The 17,826-nt window shown below is 36.3% G+C and overlaps 1 protein-coding gene across 4 annotated transcripts in view; it reads left to right on the top strand.

Annotated features, from left to right (window-relative positions):
* LOC110455792 (patj homolog) overlaps nt 1–17,826 on the top strand; it is a 54,959-nt gene that overhangs the window by 13,678 nt on the left and 23,455 nt on the right. For all 4 annotated transcript variants that reach the window (XM_021506160.1, XM_021506161.1, XM_021506159.1 and 1 more), the window contains exon 7: nt 1,837–1,971. In XM_021506160.1, coding sequence (XP_021361835.1) covers nt 1,837–1,971 — 135 coding nt within the window. The remainder of the gene's footprint in view (nt 1–1,836; nt 1,972–17,826) is intronic.

Raw genomic sequence — 17,826 nt, 5'->3', positions numbered from 1 at the left:
GGGGAGCTTTAGGTCCTTTAAGTGTTTCCACACCTGAGTGAGCTGGTCGATTATCAGACATTTTATGGTTGGAGTTAATGTGATTGAGATCAATAAACATTTTATGTGTGAATCAGAGTGTGAATGATTGTTCAATACAGCAGAACAAATGATGGCAGACTGTTTGTAGGACATCAAAGTGTTATCAATGACGGCTGGCAGTGCCACATGTATTGATATAAAGGATATCAATTATAAATTGATTGATTAGGGTTTGTTCTTTTTCTGAGAAATTAAGGAGATTTATTGGAAGAAATTTGTAAATATTTGGCCATATTTAACTACCTGTTAATCATTACCATATTTAATTGAAGTTTGTTTGTATGGGGTTAACGCCGTCATAACAGCTAAGGTCACTGACGACAGTTTTATTGATGTCACATGATCACACTGTTAGTGTGGGATCAGAGACAATCTGGCAGTGTTATGCAACTCTTGGAACATTATACCGTTTAAGCGGAAAAAAATTGGGAAAAAATTGTGACTCCTCAAATTGTTCGTGGTGTGGAAAATGTCACATTGTCAATGGTTCTGAAATGAATATATTCTACTTATCAGTTATCTCAATAATCCATTAATAAATATATTCTACTTATCTGTTATCTCAATAATCAATTAATAAATATATTCTACTTATCTGTTATCTCAATAATCCATTAATAAATATATTCTACTTATCTGATATCTCAATAATCCATTAATAAATATATTTTATATATCTGATATCTCAATAATCCATTAATAAATATATTCTACTTATCTGTTATCTCAATAATCCATTTATAAATATATTCTACTTATCTGTTATCTCAATAATCCATTAATAAATATATTCTACTTATCTGATATCTCAATAATCCATTAATAAATATATTCTACTTATCTGTTATCTCAATAATCCATTAATAAATATATTCTACTTATCTGATATCTCAATAATCCATTAATAAATATATTCTACTTATCTGTTATCTCAATAATCCATTGATAAATATATTCTACTTATCTGATATCTCAATAATCCATTGATAAATATATTCTACTTATCTGATATCTCAATAATCCATTAATAAATATATTTTACTTATCTGTTATCTCAATAATCCATTAATAAATATATTCTACTTATCTGTTATCTCAATAATCCATTAATAAATATATTCTACTTATCTGTTATCTCAATAATCCATTGATAAATCATTTCTACTTATCTGATATCTCAATAATCCATTGATAAATATATTCTACTTATCTGTTATCTCAATAATCCATCAATAAATATATTCTACTTATCTGTTATCTCAATAATCCATTAATAAATATATTCTTCTTATCTGATATCTCAATTATCCTTTAATAAATATATTCTACTTATCTGATATCTCAATAATCCATTAATAAATATATTCTACTTATCTGATATCTCAATAATCCATTGATGAATATTCCTGTGTGGATGCTTTTACGCTAATTTGCATAATGCGAAAAATGTGAAAATTTCCACACCCTGAAAATTTACACTTTAACAATATATACCAACGATGATAAAACTGCAATGTTCTTATTCCATGAAAAATGTACAGATAGTTCACATCTTAAAGTCAACAGACACAGAGAAATTTTTTGATTTTGGAACATTGATAAGAAGGAAACATTTGAGTATAAGTTATTTTCCAGGTCAGTTTTATCTGAATTGATACAAATGTTCCTTTAAGTTTTGTTATTGTATTTCAAGAAGATGTGGAAGGGGCCCATCATATTGCCAGAACTATTTTCAGTATTGGTGATGTTTTACAGCACAGCCAATGGGGATGCACACCATTCCGCCTTACAACATGGCCCCAGGCATGGACATGTCCACTATGGTGCAGGATCAGAACCACCAGAACCTCAGCCTGGATGACATCGGCTTTCTCACAGACGAGGACTACAGTAAGTTTCTAACAGATATCACGACCAAATACAGGTATTGATTTTGTATCCCAAGATCAGCTCTATGAAGTCTTAGTTGAGTGTTAAACAGGTATCATGTACCCTGTTTTCAGCGGAAGACTCCCTGTATTCTGTTAGATAAAAATTGACAAATACTTGATCTGACATACACCCTGCTACAGACAATCACTTCTGATGTCAATGCTTCAACCCTGCAGTAGTCCTCATGAAAAGATAATTTGATTTTCATTTTACTTATGAATTTTACCATTGACCATCAATAGCCTTATATCAACAGATCAATTTATTTATTTTTTTGGCTGTGCTCATGCAACAGCTCGTCCCATCTCCCCGACACACACACAACCAGACACATAAAAGTGGTTGACAAAGCAATCAACCTGTTCAGGTGGCAGATAAAGGGAAGTAACTGGAATGAATCGAGACGATGGGGCCCATAGTCTCTCACACATCTATGACCAGCTTTACTGGTCATTTGTCTGATGTAGATGGCAGAGTTCAAATCGCACTAGCCATTGAAACGTCACAGATAAACATTTTACTGGTTGTGTGTTATGAACCTGCACACTGTATATGTTTACGATCCTAAAGGTAATGTTTTAAAACATCAACACCCACCCCTCTATGTTATCTCAGAAACTTCAGGTCCAAACAAGATGTCAGTTGAATTATTTATAAACCCAACCAATTGTTAGTTGTACCAATTACAATCTTTACATACCTAGAAAGGCCTCTTTTACAATAGACAGACCAAATCTATTTTCTCTGCTATTGTTACCAGCCAGATTGAGCTATTGTAAAACGGAAGCAGGAAATGGAATATGTGGGTTTTAGTCTGGCAATTCAAATGTTGGTTAATTTTTTAAAAAGACATTGCTTACTGTTATTTAAAATTACTTATTTCTTCCAAAGGTTATATAATATAACAGAAAATTGTAAGCTATAATAGAATTAATGGTACAACTTTTCTTTAAATATCACATAGCAAGGAAAATTTTGATATTAAAATATGAATTAAAAGGGAGCAATTTATGGCAGCATGGCATTAATAAAACAAAAAAAGTATTGAATAGAATACAGGTAAGATTCTTTTTCTCGGTGCAATTCAATTCATATCTGTATCTACTACGATACGCCATGCATTATTATTGTAGTTAAGCTGGATAGGATTTTAACTGAATTTAGAATCTGCGGAGGTGGTGTAACATTTTATGCAAATCCTTCCTCCCTGGAGATGTAATCATACTCTGTGGTGCCTTTACCTAAAGTATGGAGATTTTCTGGGACGAGAGGAATCATTTTTAAGCAAATTAAGAGTGTGACCCCCTTGGGGACAGAGGGCCAGAGTCAAATAGGAAAAATACGGATACATTCTAAACCACAAACTCTTTAATAGGAATTTGATGTATTGGAAATTAATTGATATGAAGTATCTCAGGATTACTGAGAATTGATTTTGTGTTTAATGAGGAATGTGGCTCATCAGCTTAAATTTATGTCAAATAGACGACTCATTCTTCACAGTCTAAATCTCTGTCAAACGGAGGACTCATTCTTCACAATCTAAATCTCGGTCAAATAGACGACTCATTCTTCACAGTCTAAATCTCTGTCAAATAGGCGACTCATTCTTCACAGTCTAAATCTCTGTCAAATAGAGGACTCATTCTTCACAGTCTAAATCTCTGTCAAATAGGCGACTCATTCTTCACAGTCTAAATCTCGGTCAAATAGACGACTCATTCTTCACAGTATAAATCTCTGTCAAATAGGTGATTCATTCTTCACAATCTAAATCTCTGTCAAATAGACGACTCATTCTTCACAGTCTAAATCTCGGTCAAATAGGCCACTCATTCTTCACAGTCTAAATCTCTGTCAAATAGGCGACTCATTCTTCACAGTCTAAATCTCGGTCAAATAGACGACTCATTCTTCACAGTATAAATCTCTGTCAAATAGGTGATTCATTCTTCACAATCTAAGTCTCTGTCAAATAGACGACTCATTCTTCACAGTCTAAATCTCTGTCAAATAGGTGACTCATTCTTCACCGTCTAAATCTCTGTCAAATAGGCGACTCATTCTTCACAGTCTAAATCTCTGTCAAATAGACGACTCATTCTTCACAGTCTAAATCCCTGTCAAATAGGCGACTCATTCTTCACAGTATAAATCTCTGTCAAATAGGCGACTCATTCTTTACAGACTAAATCTCTTTCAAAAAGACGACTCATTCTTCACAGTCTTATTCTCGGTCAAATGGAGGACTCATTCTTCACAATCTAAATCTCTGTCAAAAGGAGGATTCATTCTTCACAATCTAAATCTCTGTCAAATAGACGCCTCATTCTTCACAGTCTAAATCTCTGTCACATAGGTGACTCATTCTTCACCGTCTAAATCTCTGTCAAATAGGCGACTCACTCTTCACAGTCTAAATCTCTGTCAAATAGGTGACTCATTCTTTACAGTCTAAATCTCTGTCAAATAGGCGACGCATTCTTCACAGTCTAAATCTCTGTCAAATGGAGGACTCAAATCTCTGTCAAATGGAGGACTCATTCTTCACACTCTAAATCTCTGTCAAATAGGCGACTCATTCGTCACAGTCTAAATCTCTGTCAAATAGGCGACGCATTCTTCACAGTCTAAATCTCTGTCAAATAGGAGACTCATTCTTCACCGTCTAAATCGCTGTCAAATAGGCGACTCATTCTTCACAGTATAAATCTCTGTCAAATAGGCGACTCATTCTTCACGGTCTAAATATCTGTCAAATAGACGACTCATTCTTCACAGTCTAAATCCCTGTCAAATAGGCGACTCATTCTTCACAGTATAAATCTCTGTCAAATAGGCGACTCATTCTTCACAGTATAAATCTCTGTCAAATAGGCGACTCATTCTTCTCAGTCTAAATCTCTGTCAAATAGGCGACTCCTTCTTCAAAGTCTAAATCTCTGTCAAATAGGCGACTCACTCTTCACAGTCTAAATCTCTGTCAAATAGAGGACTCATTCTTCACAGTCTAAATCTCTGTCTAATAGGCGACTCATTCTTCACAATCTAAATCTCTGTCAAATAGATGACTCATTCTTCACAGTCTTAATCTCTGTCAAATAGGTGACTCATTCTTTACAGTCTAAATCTCTGTCAAATAGGCGACTCATCCTTCACAGTCTAAATCTCTGTCAAATAGGCTACTCATTCTTCACAGTCTAAATCTCTGTCCAATAGGCGACTCATTCTTCACAGTCTAAACCTCTGTCAAATGGACGACTCATTCTTCACAGTCTAAATCTCCGTCAAATAGGCGACTCATTCTTTACAGTCTAAATCTCTTTCAAAAAGACGACTCATTCTTCACAGTCTTATTCTCTGTCAAATGGAGGACTCATTCTTCAGACTAAATCTCTGTCAAATGGAGGGCTCATTCTTCACAATCTAAATCTCTGTCAAAAGGAGGATTCATTCTTCACAATCTAAATCTCTGTCAAAAGGAGGATTCATTCTTCACAATCTAAATCTCTGTCAAATAGACGCCTCATTCTTCACAGTCTAAATCTCTGTCACATAGGTGACTCATTCTTCACCGTCTAAATCTCTGTCAAATAGGCGACTCATCCTTCACAGTCTAAATCTCTGTCAAATAGGAGACTCATTCTTCACCGTCTAAATCGCTGTCAAATAGGCGACTCATTCTTCACAGTATAAATCTCTGTCAAATAGGCGACTCATTCCTCACAGTCTAAATCTCTGTCAAATAGGCGCCTCATTCTTCACAGTCTAGATCTCTGTCAAATAGGCGACTCATTCTTTACAGTCTAAATCTCTTTCAAAAAGACGACTCATTCTTCCCAGTCTTATTCTCTGTCAAATGGAGGACTCATTCTTCACACTCTAAATCTCTGTCAAATAGGCGACTCATTCTTTACAGACTAAATCTCTTTCAAAAAGACGACTCATTCTTCCCAGTCTTATTCTCTGTCAAATGGAGGACTCATTCTTCACAATCTAAATCTCTGTCAAAAGGAGGACTCATTCTTCACAATCTAAATCTCTGTCAAATAGATGACTCATTCTTCACAGTCTTAATCTCTGTCAAATAGGTGACTCATTCTTCACAATCTAAATCTCTGTCAAATAGACGACTCATTCTTCACAGTCTAAATCTCTGTCAAATGGACGACTCATTCTTCACAGTTTAAAATCTCTGTCAAATAGACGACTCATTCTTTGCTGTCTAAATCTGTCAAATAGACGACTCATTCTTCACAGTCTAAATCTCTGTCAAATAGCCGACTCATTCTTCACAGTCTAAATCTTTGTTAAATAGACGACTCATTCTTTAGTCTAAATCTTTGTTAAATAGACGACTCATTCTTTAGTCAAAATCTCTGTCAAATAGATAACTCATTCTTTAGTCTAAATCTCTGTCAAATGGATGACTCATTCTTCACAGTCTAAATCTCTGTCAAATAGACGACTCATTCTTCAGACTAAATCTCTGTCAAATGGAGGACTCATTCTTCACAATCTAAATCTCTTGTCAAATAGAGGACTCATTTTTCACAGTCTTAATCTCAGTCAAATAGACGACTCATTCTTCGCAGTCAAAATCTCTGTCAAATAGACGACTCATTCTTTAGTCTAAATCTCTGTCAAATAGACAACTCATTCTTTAGTCTAAATCTCTGTCAAATAGACGACTCATTCTTCACAGTCTAAACCTCTGTCAAATGGACGACTCATTCTTCACAGTCTAAATCTCTGTCAAATGGAGGACTCATTCTTCACAGTCTAAATCTTTGTCAAATAGATGACTCATTCTTCACAGTCTAAATCTCTGTCAAATGGACGACTCATTCTTCACAGTTTAAAATCTCTGTCAAATAGACGACTCATTCTTCGCAGTCTAAATCTTTGTTAAATAGACGACTCATTCTTTAGTCTAAATCTCTGTCAAATAGACGACTCATTCTTTAGTCTAAATCTTTGTTAAATAGATGATACTTTCTTCAAAGTTTAAATCTCCACAAAAATGGGTGATATAATCTTTGAAGTCTAACTCTCAGCAAAAAATGAGTGACGCATCATCAAGAATCTGAGCAATTGTGTTATGGAAGAGCCATTCTCCACAGTTCCTATCTTTCGTCGATACACATTTGTCCTTGTTGTACCAAACTTGGATGGTCTCTAGATAAACACATCACTATTGGTGTATAAGATGTGATTAGTCGTGGTTATAATATATTTATGTTCTGTGGGTTCCAGCAAGGCATTTGTACTGGAAGTGTTTGTCAATCTGACGGGACTTTACATTTAGTCTGAGCTGGTATCCTGGCTATAGTTCTGAAGTAACAAGCTTTATCTGCCAGGAGTAACTTCAGACTAGCCACCAGGATTGAGATGATTTTGTTAGCAAGATCAATGTTAGCACTTTTCTGTGATGAGAAATCCATTTCGAGTATCATTCTATATGTATTCCGAGTATCATTTTATTTGAAGTGTTGGCTATGAAACAATTTGAAGAATCAGTATTTCTGAGCATCAGGTTCCATCTTTCTGCCCTGAACCCATTAGATATCTTACTTGCCTGATTTAGTAGGCCATGAGGAACGGGATAGAGTTCTATTGTCTTACGGAGCTCTTTGTTCCTACCATAATAAAATGATGTTGCAGGGCGGGGGTTGGGAATAACTATTTCAGTTAGTCTGCTGGTGGAACTTAAAAGTCACTTATATGATAGCTGTGCCCATAAGCCAGACAGCTCTGTGGTACCTTCATTCTGACTGACCTTAGAGACAGCTATTGATTGTAGGCTCAGGGTCATTATACCAAGTCTGTATACATAGGTGGTCAGAGCCCTTATTCACCTCCTTTGTGTTTCTGAATACACTGTTCATCTGTTCAATGGGAATTGTTTGTTTTTATGTGTGGGCACCTTGTCTATCTTTATGTAGAGTCAATACTGTGCCCCACTTGGTTTCCCATTCTTTGGTATAGATTTTTGTTGATTCTTCGTGTGGTCACTAGCTTAACAGCCCATATATCTATTACATTGGATTCCTCTTAATGTCATGTTGTTTTATATCACATTTTTCTTAATACTGTGTTATGATAAAGCATTATATAACTGTCTCTAGTATAGGGTTATTTATCAGCTAATCACATGTGTCTGAAGGCCAATATAACAGTCTCAGGCCTAATAATTTGACCGACGTCAAATAAATTGATTTATGACAATTTTGTTAACTTTCCATAAAATATAACAAAAACAAATTTATTTAAGACATTCAAAATCAAAGTTGAAGGCCATTATTTGACTTAATTGCCATTTAAGGGGTTGGTTTAATTGGAATATTTTTCAATATTTCCTCGTTAATAGACCCGTATGGGCCCAGTTTGGTAGTGATTTTGGTGGAATAGTTTAATCATGTTATCAAAATACATTACAATTAATAAAAAATCTTGTGCTACAGACATGTGGATTTCTGCTATAAGATGTTTAGATGCACATGTTGCTAAGGGGTTTTAAGTCATTAGTTAAAACAAAAAGATTACAATACTGTAAAATGGTTAACTTTCACCTTCTCAACTTTCGCCCTTTAGTGGTAAAATCCACATTCGCCCAAATTTAATATAGGAAGCAGGCTAAGTTCATAGTTACAGACCAAATTGTGGCCTGTTCAGGCTTACCTTCCGGATACTGATGTTTGTAAATTTACAAAATGCCCTGTTTTTTCATTGCCATTTTGCCTGCACATGTTCGAACAAAAAATAGCAATATCCACACGATCTGGGTTCTATATATAGGTTTATGTAAATTTGGTGATATAAAGATTGACCTTTAGATAATTAACCTGGGCTTAATTCACCTGCTGATGAGGGCATGGCCTTTTCATTAACTTGAAGGTTGACTTGTGGTATTTTTCCAGAATTTGATTAGCCCTGTACTTAACGGTGTCTGCTAGGAGGTGGCGGGGCTGATTAGATAGATATGGTCTATAAATCTTCATCAGCTTCTCATTACACTGCCAACAGGCTTCATACAAACTATCAATGGAACAAATTCTATATTGCTTGGTGTCAAGTAGAGAACGATTTAGCTTTGGAGATATATAGCTCACACTTAAACTGGATCTTTATAGATAAATATAGCTCACACTTAAACTGGATCTTTATAGATACCTGACATATTGCTGGATTAGATAATATGACATTTGGAGTATTCAATTTACTGATGATAACCATATTATAGCCCTGTGAATGTTTTCTCTTTATGCTATACGGAGGAACAATGATTGTCTAGGTTGTCTTTGAAATGAATGGTGATTTTGTCATCTCATGTCTTCGTAAAAGTTATATTGGTTTAGTTATACAACATTTGGGATGACCTAGCAGGCTGTGAAGTTTCACCTTAGCCAGTTAATCTATTGTAGAATCAATATTTGGATGCCAAGCAAGATTGCCTTTGGTATTCAAGTTTTTTGTCTTCTGCATTTATAACGATACCTTGTGTTTCCTAGATACACTAAAATCTTAAATGTCAGGTGTAGTGTTAAACCTGTGTGGATTTGGAAACCAAATTAATGTTGGGTTAGTTTAATTATGGTGTAAAAGGAATCATTTCAATATTGACCTGAGATGATACCAGTATACTGGAGCATCTAAAGTTCAGGTCACCAGTTCTGAATCTAGCATGACCTTCAGACCAGGTGACCTCTTACCATTATACATACATGATCTTAAGACCATTTGACATCTGACCCTAACATGACCTTTACACCAGGTGACCTCAGATCCTAGCATGAATGACCTTCAGACTAGGTGACCTCAGACCTCAACATGACTTTCACGCCAGGTGACCTCAGACCGTAGCTTGCATGACCTACAGACAATGTGACCTCTGACCCTAGCATGCAATGACATTCAGACCAGGTGACCTGTGACCAAAGAATAAGGTATAAAACTCTGTGACCCCCATCTTTATGTGCAATTGGCTAGGTAATAGGTAGTGTATGTTGTCTAGTCCATGGAAGTATCTGTATTAGTGAGGTTCAACCTGGTATTAACACTGTCAACATAGCCAACTATTATTAAAGATACCTGTAAGTTCCACATTTTATAAAACCTTCACTACAAAGTATTAAGGGATATTGTGGACACTCCATATGTCCATTTGTTAGTGCTTGCTATTGCTATAAAAGACTCATTTGTATTTGTATTTTTACCTTACTTTTTGCAAATGTAAAATATACTTGTCATATGTTATTTCCACCAAGTTTGTGTATCGGAATGGTCACTCCGTTGTAAAGGTCGTTGTTGGTCTAAATAATGTATTGCTACTGCTGTAGACAGCTCATTTCTAGTCCTTTGTTCACCAAAACTTAATGTTCAAGGTGTGCCACTTCGTCCAGAGCCTATCTTGTATGCTTCTATCACCTAAATGCCAAGGTTTGTATGTGAGTGCTTCTTGCTGTGGTTTAGTGTTGCCAGTTGAAATCAAGTCATGTGTCCAGCTACATAAAGAGTTGTGTCCCTTTGTTCACCATGTATGGATTTGTCCAAGGCTTACCTTACATATGTTATCACCTACAGATGCCAAATTGTGTATGCAAAGTCCTCTTAGGATGGTGGAGTGTCGCATACTGAAATTGGGTCTCACCAAATATAATAAGATTTATGGCCCTTAGTTTATTGTTGATACCAAAGTTTGTCCTAAGTTGTTTGCAATAGTGTGCCTTGTTCTTTAGCAATAGCAACTCATTTCTACACCACAGCAAAGGTGTCCTATACCTGCAGACAAGTAATTCAAATTGGGTAAACTTTTAATTCACCAATTGTACTATTTTTCACCTTTGTTCATAAAACACTTACAAACAAACAAAATGGGAGTATTGTCAGCCGTCTTGAGGTCATGACGATGGGGATGCAGGATTATTGTCAGCCGTCTTGAGGTCGTGGTGATGGGGAAGCAGGAGTATTGTCAGTCATCTGAGGTCTTGGTGATGGGGGTGCGGCAGTATTCTCAGTCGTCTGAGGTCGTGGTGATGGGGATGCAGGAGTATTGTCTGCCGTCTTGAGGTCATGGTGATTGGGAAGCGGGAGTATTGTCAGCCGTCTTGAGGTCATGGTGATGGGGAAGCAGGAGTATTGTCAGTCATCTGAGGTCGTGGTGATGGGGAAGTGGGAGTATTGTCAGTCATCTGAGGTCGTGGTGATGGGAATGCAGGACTATTATCAGTGGTCTGAGGTCGTGTTGATGGGAATGCAGGAGTATTGTCAGTCGTCTGAGGTCATGTTGATGGGGATGCGGGAGTATTGTCAGTCGTCTGAGGTCGTGGTGATGGGGAAGTGGGAGTATTGTCAGCCACCTGAGGTCGTGGTGATGGGGAAGTGGGAGTATTGTCAGCCATCTGAGGTCGTGTTGATGGGGAAGCGAGAGTATTGTCAGCCGTCTGAGGTCGTGGTGATGGGAATGCAGGAGTATTGTCAATCATCTGAGGTCATGTTGATGGGGATGCAGGACTATTGTCAGTCGTCTGAGGTCGTGGTGATGGGGAAGTGGGAGTATTGTCAGCCATCTGAGGTCGTGTTGATGGGGAAGCGGGAGTATTGTCAGTCGTCTGAGGTCGTGGTGATGGGTAAGTGGAAGTATTGTCAGCCATCTGAGGTCGTGTTGATGGGGAAGCGGGAGTATTGTCAGCCGTCTGAGGTCATGTTGATGGGGAAGTGGGATTATTGTCAGCCATCTGAGGTCGTGGAGATGGGAATGCAGGAGAATTGTCAATCATCTGAGGTCATGTTGATGGGGGTGTGGGAGTATTGTCAGTCGTCTGAGGTTGTGGTGATGGGGAAGTGGGAGTATTGTCAGCCGTCTGAGGTCATGTTGATGGGGGAGTGGGAGTATTGTCAGTCGTCTGAGGTCGTGGTGATGGGGAAGTGGGAGGATTGTCAGCCGTCTGAGGTCATGTCGATGGGGAAGTGGGATTATTGTCAGCCATCGGAGGTCGTGGTGATGGGAATGCAGGAGTATTGTCAATCATCTGAGGTCATGGTGATGGGGGGTGTGGGAGTATTGTCAATCGTCTGAGGTTGTGGTGATGGGGAAGTGGCAGTATTGTCAGCCGTCTGAGGTCGTGGTGATGGGAATGCAGGAGTATTGTCAATCATCTGAGGTCATGTTGATGGGGGGTGTGGGAGTATTGTCAGTCGTCTGAGGTTGTGGTGATGGGGAAGTGGGAGTATTGTCAGTCGTCTGAGGTCGTGGTGATGGGGAAGTGGGAGTATTGTCAGCCATCTGAGGTCGTGTTGATGGGGAAGCAGGAGTATTGTCAGCCGTCTGAGGTCATGTTGATGGGGAAGCGGGAGTATTGTCAGCCGTCTGAGGTCGTGTTGATGGGGAAGGGGGAGTATTGTCAGCCGTCTGAGGTCATGTTGATGGGGAAGCAGGAGTATTGTCAGCCGTCTGAGGTCATGTTGATGGGGAAGTGGGAGTATTGTCAGCCATCTGAGGTCGTGTTGATGGGGAAGCAGGAGTATTGTCAGCCGTCTGAGTTCATGTTGATGGGGAAGCGGGAGTATTGTCAGCCATCTGCATGTTTCCTCTTATTGTCTTGTTTCCCTATATACTCACCTGTGTATTGGCTGTACATGTTTTGCCGATGGCGAGATACCTCGATATTACTCGGTACATAGGTTTGTTGACATTTCCAATCAATAGGAAAATGTTTGCAGCAAACAATCGGTTTCATGGATTTCCTATCGCGCCTGATTTACCTGCACATCCCCACAGGGACAAGGGGAGAATGGGGTGCTTCACGCTCCCAATGCTTACATATATATGGACTAAAATACATGGTTGACTCTAACGACACTGTGTTTTTATTGTGAGGATATAATGCTACCAAATTGACTGTTTGACATTGCCTTATTACATGAAACATGAAATATTGTGAAAGTTTTCGCTGGACACCTCCTTGCGGAGATTTCTTTGATTGTAAGTAGGATATGAGGCATGTTTCATTGATTAGATGTATAAAGTATCCTTGTATCTATCATAATGGCTGTGACTGAGCTTTTGTCATAAAGCTTGGATACCCTAGGATATAGTACAAATTGGAAAATGAAAGCCTATCCAGTAGCTTTGAAAAATGTAAGAATTTTAGAAATATGGATAGAACATCTGGAATCGTTTGATGGTATTAGTGTATTATATCATATGGAGAACACAAACATTACTTCTCATTGGTTAGATCATAATCACATCGAGGTCAGTGATTTTCGATATTTAACAGACTAATTTAAGAAATAGCAGGTCAATATATTCTCTAATGATGTATTTACTACCATTGTTACAACATCACAATTCTCTCAGCTTAGTACTTTTTTTATGATTTTTTTTACCTTCCATCGTCACACTTTCATATTTGATATGACTGTTACAGACTTCTTTACAGTGAAAATGTGGTTATATGGACCTAAAAAGTGATATTGACCTCCACTTTGTCATGGTAAAAAAACAAATCAGGTCTTTATAATTATAACCTACATTTACATGGATCCAGTGTCATGTGGAATTTTTAATATTTTTTAATATTACTATTTTGAACCCTTGTTATATATATTATAAAATAGTATCTGATACTACTAGATCAGGTACTCAGGTAAATCATTGGCTAAAATAAGAACTTATGTTGATATGATTGAAACATGAAGGGAAGATTCCCAAGCTGGAATATGTTTAGTTAACTTGTCTATGTTTGAAGTACAGTAGACGTCAGTCCCAGCTTTCTATGAGCTCGGAACAAATAACTTGTGCCGATAATCAGATTTTTTGTTTTGTTTGTTTCATTTCTTTTTATAAAGTATATTGAGTTCATCTGTATATTAGCTGGTACATTTTGGGTACTGATAAAATGATTGTTGAAGACAGGTGGTCTATAAAGACAGGTGATCTTAACAGACATATTGTTTGTATATATACAAGTGTTCTAACTAGACAGATGTTGTGTATAGACAGGTAGTCATGATGGGCAAATGATTTTTACAAACAGGTATTATATATAGACAGGTGATCATTTTAGACAGATGATTTGTATAGGAAGGTGGTCTTTATAAACAGTTTTTTTTATAACATAATTTTCGGCAAATATCTAAATGCAGTAAAAATATCATTTTCTTTTCCAGGAATTTGTCACTTTGTTATGTGATCTAAATTTCCACTGTTGTGGAGAATGTTATAGATATGCTTTACAGACAGTGTTAGTGCTATGTTTTATATCATATCTAGATGTTATTTTACCTGTCTGAAAACTGATTTTCTTGCATTTTGTTGTCATGTTGATTTGAAAGGCTACATGAGGAAACTTTATTGTCATACTAAATTATTTGACAAAAGAAACAATAATACTTATTACTTGAAATCAATAATGAGCCCTGTACCATATTGCCACAAACTATAACTACGCATTGGAAACTGGTTTTTTGTGACATGACTTTGGCTTCAATAAAATATTTCTGAGAAGAAAACTGGGACTTTTATGGAAAAACTGAAAGAAATAAAATATAACCATGCAGCAGCAGTGTCCTGAATATAAAACAATATAAAACAATGTAAAACAATATAAAACAATATAAAACAAAACAATGTAAAACAATATAAAATAATATAAAACAAAACAATGTAAAACAATATAAAACAAAACAATGTAAAACAATATAAAACAAAACAATATAAAACAACGTAAAACAATATATAATCAGCAACAATAAGATTTGATCAGAATTTGAACCCTGGACTACAGAGTGTTATACTATTGTTTTAACCAAATGAGCTACCTGGTCGATGTAAGAGGCCAGGGCCCACTTGTATAAAACAAATCAAAGTTAAGGAAAATCTCAAGCAATGTATTGTCTATGGGAAATCTTAGACTTCAGGAAATCGCATGAGTTGAGATGCCCTGGTCCAACTGTGCTACAGGAAATCCAAAAAATGGATTAAGGGGAGGTTACTGTATAAATACAAAACAAACATAGTGCAGTGGGACAGGGATCCTTAATTTATTGAGTAATAGTTGTTATTGATAACTTAAATAATATGGATCAAAATATTGACTCACACTAACACACCTACATAATTAAAATGTTAAAAGAAACGTTTTATGAAGGTTTAAACTGAATATTGGATTTAAATCTCCATATCATGTGGATAAATAAAACACAATTGCTGATAGAGAATATAAATAATGATTTTTATTTTGCAATATGATATTCATGTATCATTTAATGAGTGGTGAGGAAAAGGATCCTATTGTAAGACAAACAATATTTGGCCAGTAGCTTGTTAGGTGAAGCGCTATCAGAAGTGTTAGAATGACCTTGAATTGTTAAGAATTAAAAATAATAATACTGGAGAATCAGTGCCAAGTGCCATGAAATTAGGCCTGCAATTTGCTAACATGAAGAGCTATCAAATATCTAAAAACATAGACAAAATTAAGGAAGAAATGCAATGCTTTTATGTAAGTAACAATTTTTGGCCTGCTCAAATAGATAACCCTGAATCATGTAATAGGTCTGGCATATATTAGATGTGTTAAAATGTTGAAATAAGATCTTTTAATGAATCAAGTAACCTAGAATAAAGATGCTTCTCCTGTACATGTGGCTTGTAAGGGTGGATAGCTATGAGATGTGTTAAAAAAAAAATTACCTTTAAATAACCCTGACTTACACTAAGGGGAAAAAACAAAGAAAGTGTGTTAGAATCTTCTCTATGCAAACATAAAAAAAAAATTGGACTGTATGTAATGGGATGAAGGGCTGTCATATATATCAAAATTTAGTTCCTTGACATACATTTAACTCCAGAGTTGCAATTTTTGAACAATTCAAATGGCTTATTTAAAGAACTACAAAGTGTCAAGTGATGATGCCTGTTTCTAGACGAGCTGTAGCTAGGGCTACCGTTTGAAATAGATGACTTTGATGAATATTCAAAGGCACAACAATGACTAAATGAGTTGAAAATTTCAAATTTAATCTTCTCAAGAATTTCAACATAAAATAATATATTGTAAACACCATTGAAATATCGGAAATGATACAGGCACCTTAGGCCTTTTACCAAAAAATCTTTCTGCATGATTTTTGTAAAGCTTCAACATCCATTCCAGTGAGAATGAGTCTCCACAGCTTTATCGATTAGATAATGTTTGTGAATAATCTTACTTAATTGGATGTTAATTAAGGATTGGATTTCCCTTTTGTCTACTTAACGAGGCAATAATTATAGTGATGAACGGTATAATTACATAAACTACTTGAACTTGCTCCTGATCCAATACGGTTATCACCTCATAAACTAGACGAAAAATAAAACTATCAAATATGTTGACGATCAATGTTAATTTTGTCTTTTAAAATAGTAAGGTTACTCCGCCCACATGGTTATAGTTGACTTTGAAAAAAATGCCATTGTCAACAACTTTGCATAACTTCTCTTACATTTATTGTCAGTGACAAAACAGACGCACTAATGCAATTATAGTATCAATTTTTGAATACATTTTTATCCTCTATATTATTATCGACAATATCATGGAATAATAATGACACATTTCCGAGTAATATTTGGGTGGTTATAAACAATGTCGGCCTGAACACTGTCATTGGGTGCAAGGCAGTGCACATTTGCAGTAAATCACAAGTTAGTTTCCACATTCTGTTACTATTTTCATTAATTTACAATCCGAGATGGAAGTGCTCTGATGCAAGCAGATGATGTTTGCGCTCAAATTTCTGGTGCTGTCTATATGATGGTCGTGTTTTGATTGGATTCTTGCAGAGTTAACTTAGATGAGGCATCTGTTATTATCCTACTGGCTGTGTATTTGTTTATGGGTAAAAACTATCGGCTTTACGTAAACAGTTTGTTTTCAGTTCATTCGGTACTTAGATCCAGTCTGTTGATTTAATTGTTATGTAAATACGGAGTTGTTACACACCTTGCACCAGTCATATGTTGTGGTTGTGATATTGTATTACTGTTTCTCCGTTCATCGTTTGTAAATCTACAGGTTCCATGGGCCTCTTGTTAAAAATAAACAAATAATAGAGGTATTCATTGAACTGATGTGACTATTACGCTTGACTAGAACATTTTGTTGTTGTGTATTGATGGTTTGATGTACAGAGGGGAGTAACAATACGGTACGACCAAGGCAGGTCTATAACTGTATTGTCACATACAACCAAGGCAGGTCGATCTATAACTGTATTGTCACATACATGAACACTGTCATACAGCATAAAGTGCCATTACCACAAAACGTGATGTTTGGACTGCAGAGAAGAACAGTTGTAAAGCCCCTGTCCTTTAGTGATAAGGATCGTTCTAGCTTTAGAGAACAAGATGACAATGGCTAGGGTTTAACTAAAATGTTACACACAACTGGTTGAAGAGTTGTACGTGTTATCATTCTGTAAGAAAGTTATGGACAACGGTATTCATCCATTGTGATAGATTTACTGATGTGGTCATCGTTAGCTACATATAAACTATGTTGAAGAGATTTTTATCATTCCGTAAGAAGAAGAAATCAAAGCGCAGACTGAGACAGGAGCTTGTGTGTCCCCGTATGTATTTGATGATGTACAATGTACTTTGAGTGTTCCCATACTATATGGCATTACTTAAGTGTCTCTGTCTGTATTGAATGTTATATTGTTATGTCCCCATACATATATTAGATGGTATACTTGGGTGTCCTTTGATCATTTGAGTGTCCCTGTATGTGTTAGATATTTATCAATTATGGACTTTTG

This window comes from Mizuhopecten yessoensis, unplaced genomic scaffold (genome assembly GCF_002113885.1).
Source record: "Mizuhopecten yessoensis strain PY_sf001 unplaced genomic scaffold, ASM211388v2 scaffold8381, whole genome shotgun sequence".
Classification (NCBI taxonomy): Eukaryota; Metazoa; Mollusca; class Bivalvia; order Pectinida; family Pectinidae; genus Mizuhopecten; species Mizuhopecten yessoensis.
Note: the sequence above shows the minus strand (reverse complement) of the source record. Positions and strands in the feature narration are given on the sequence as shown.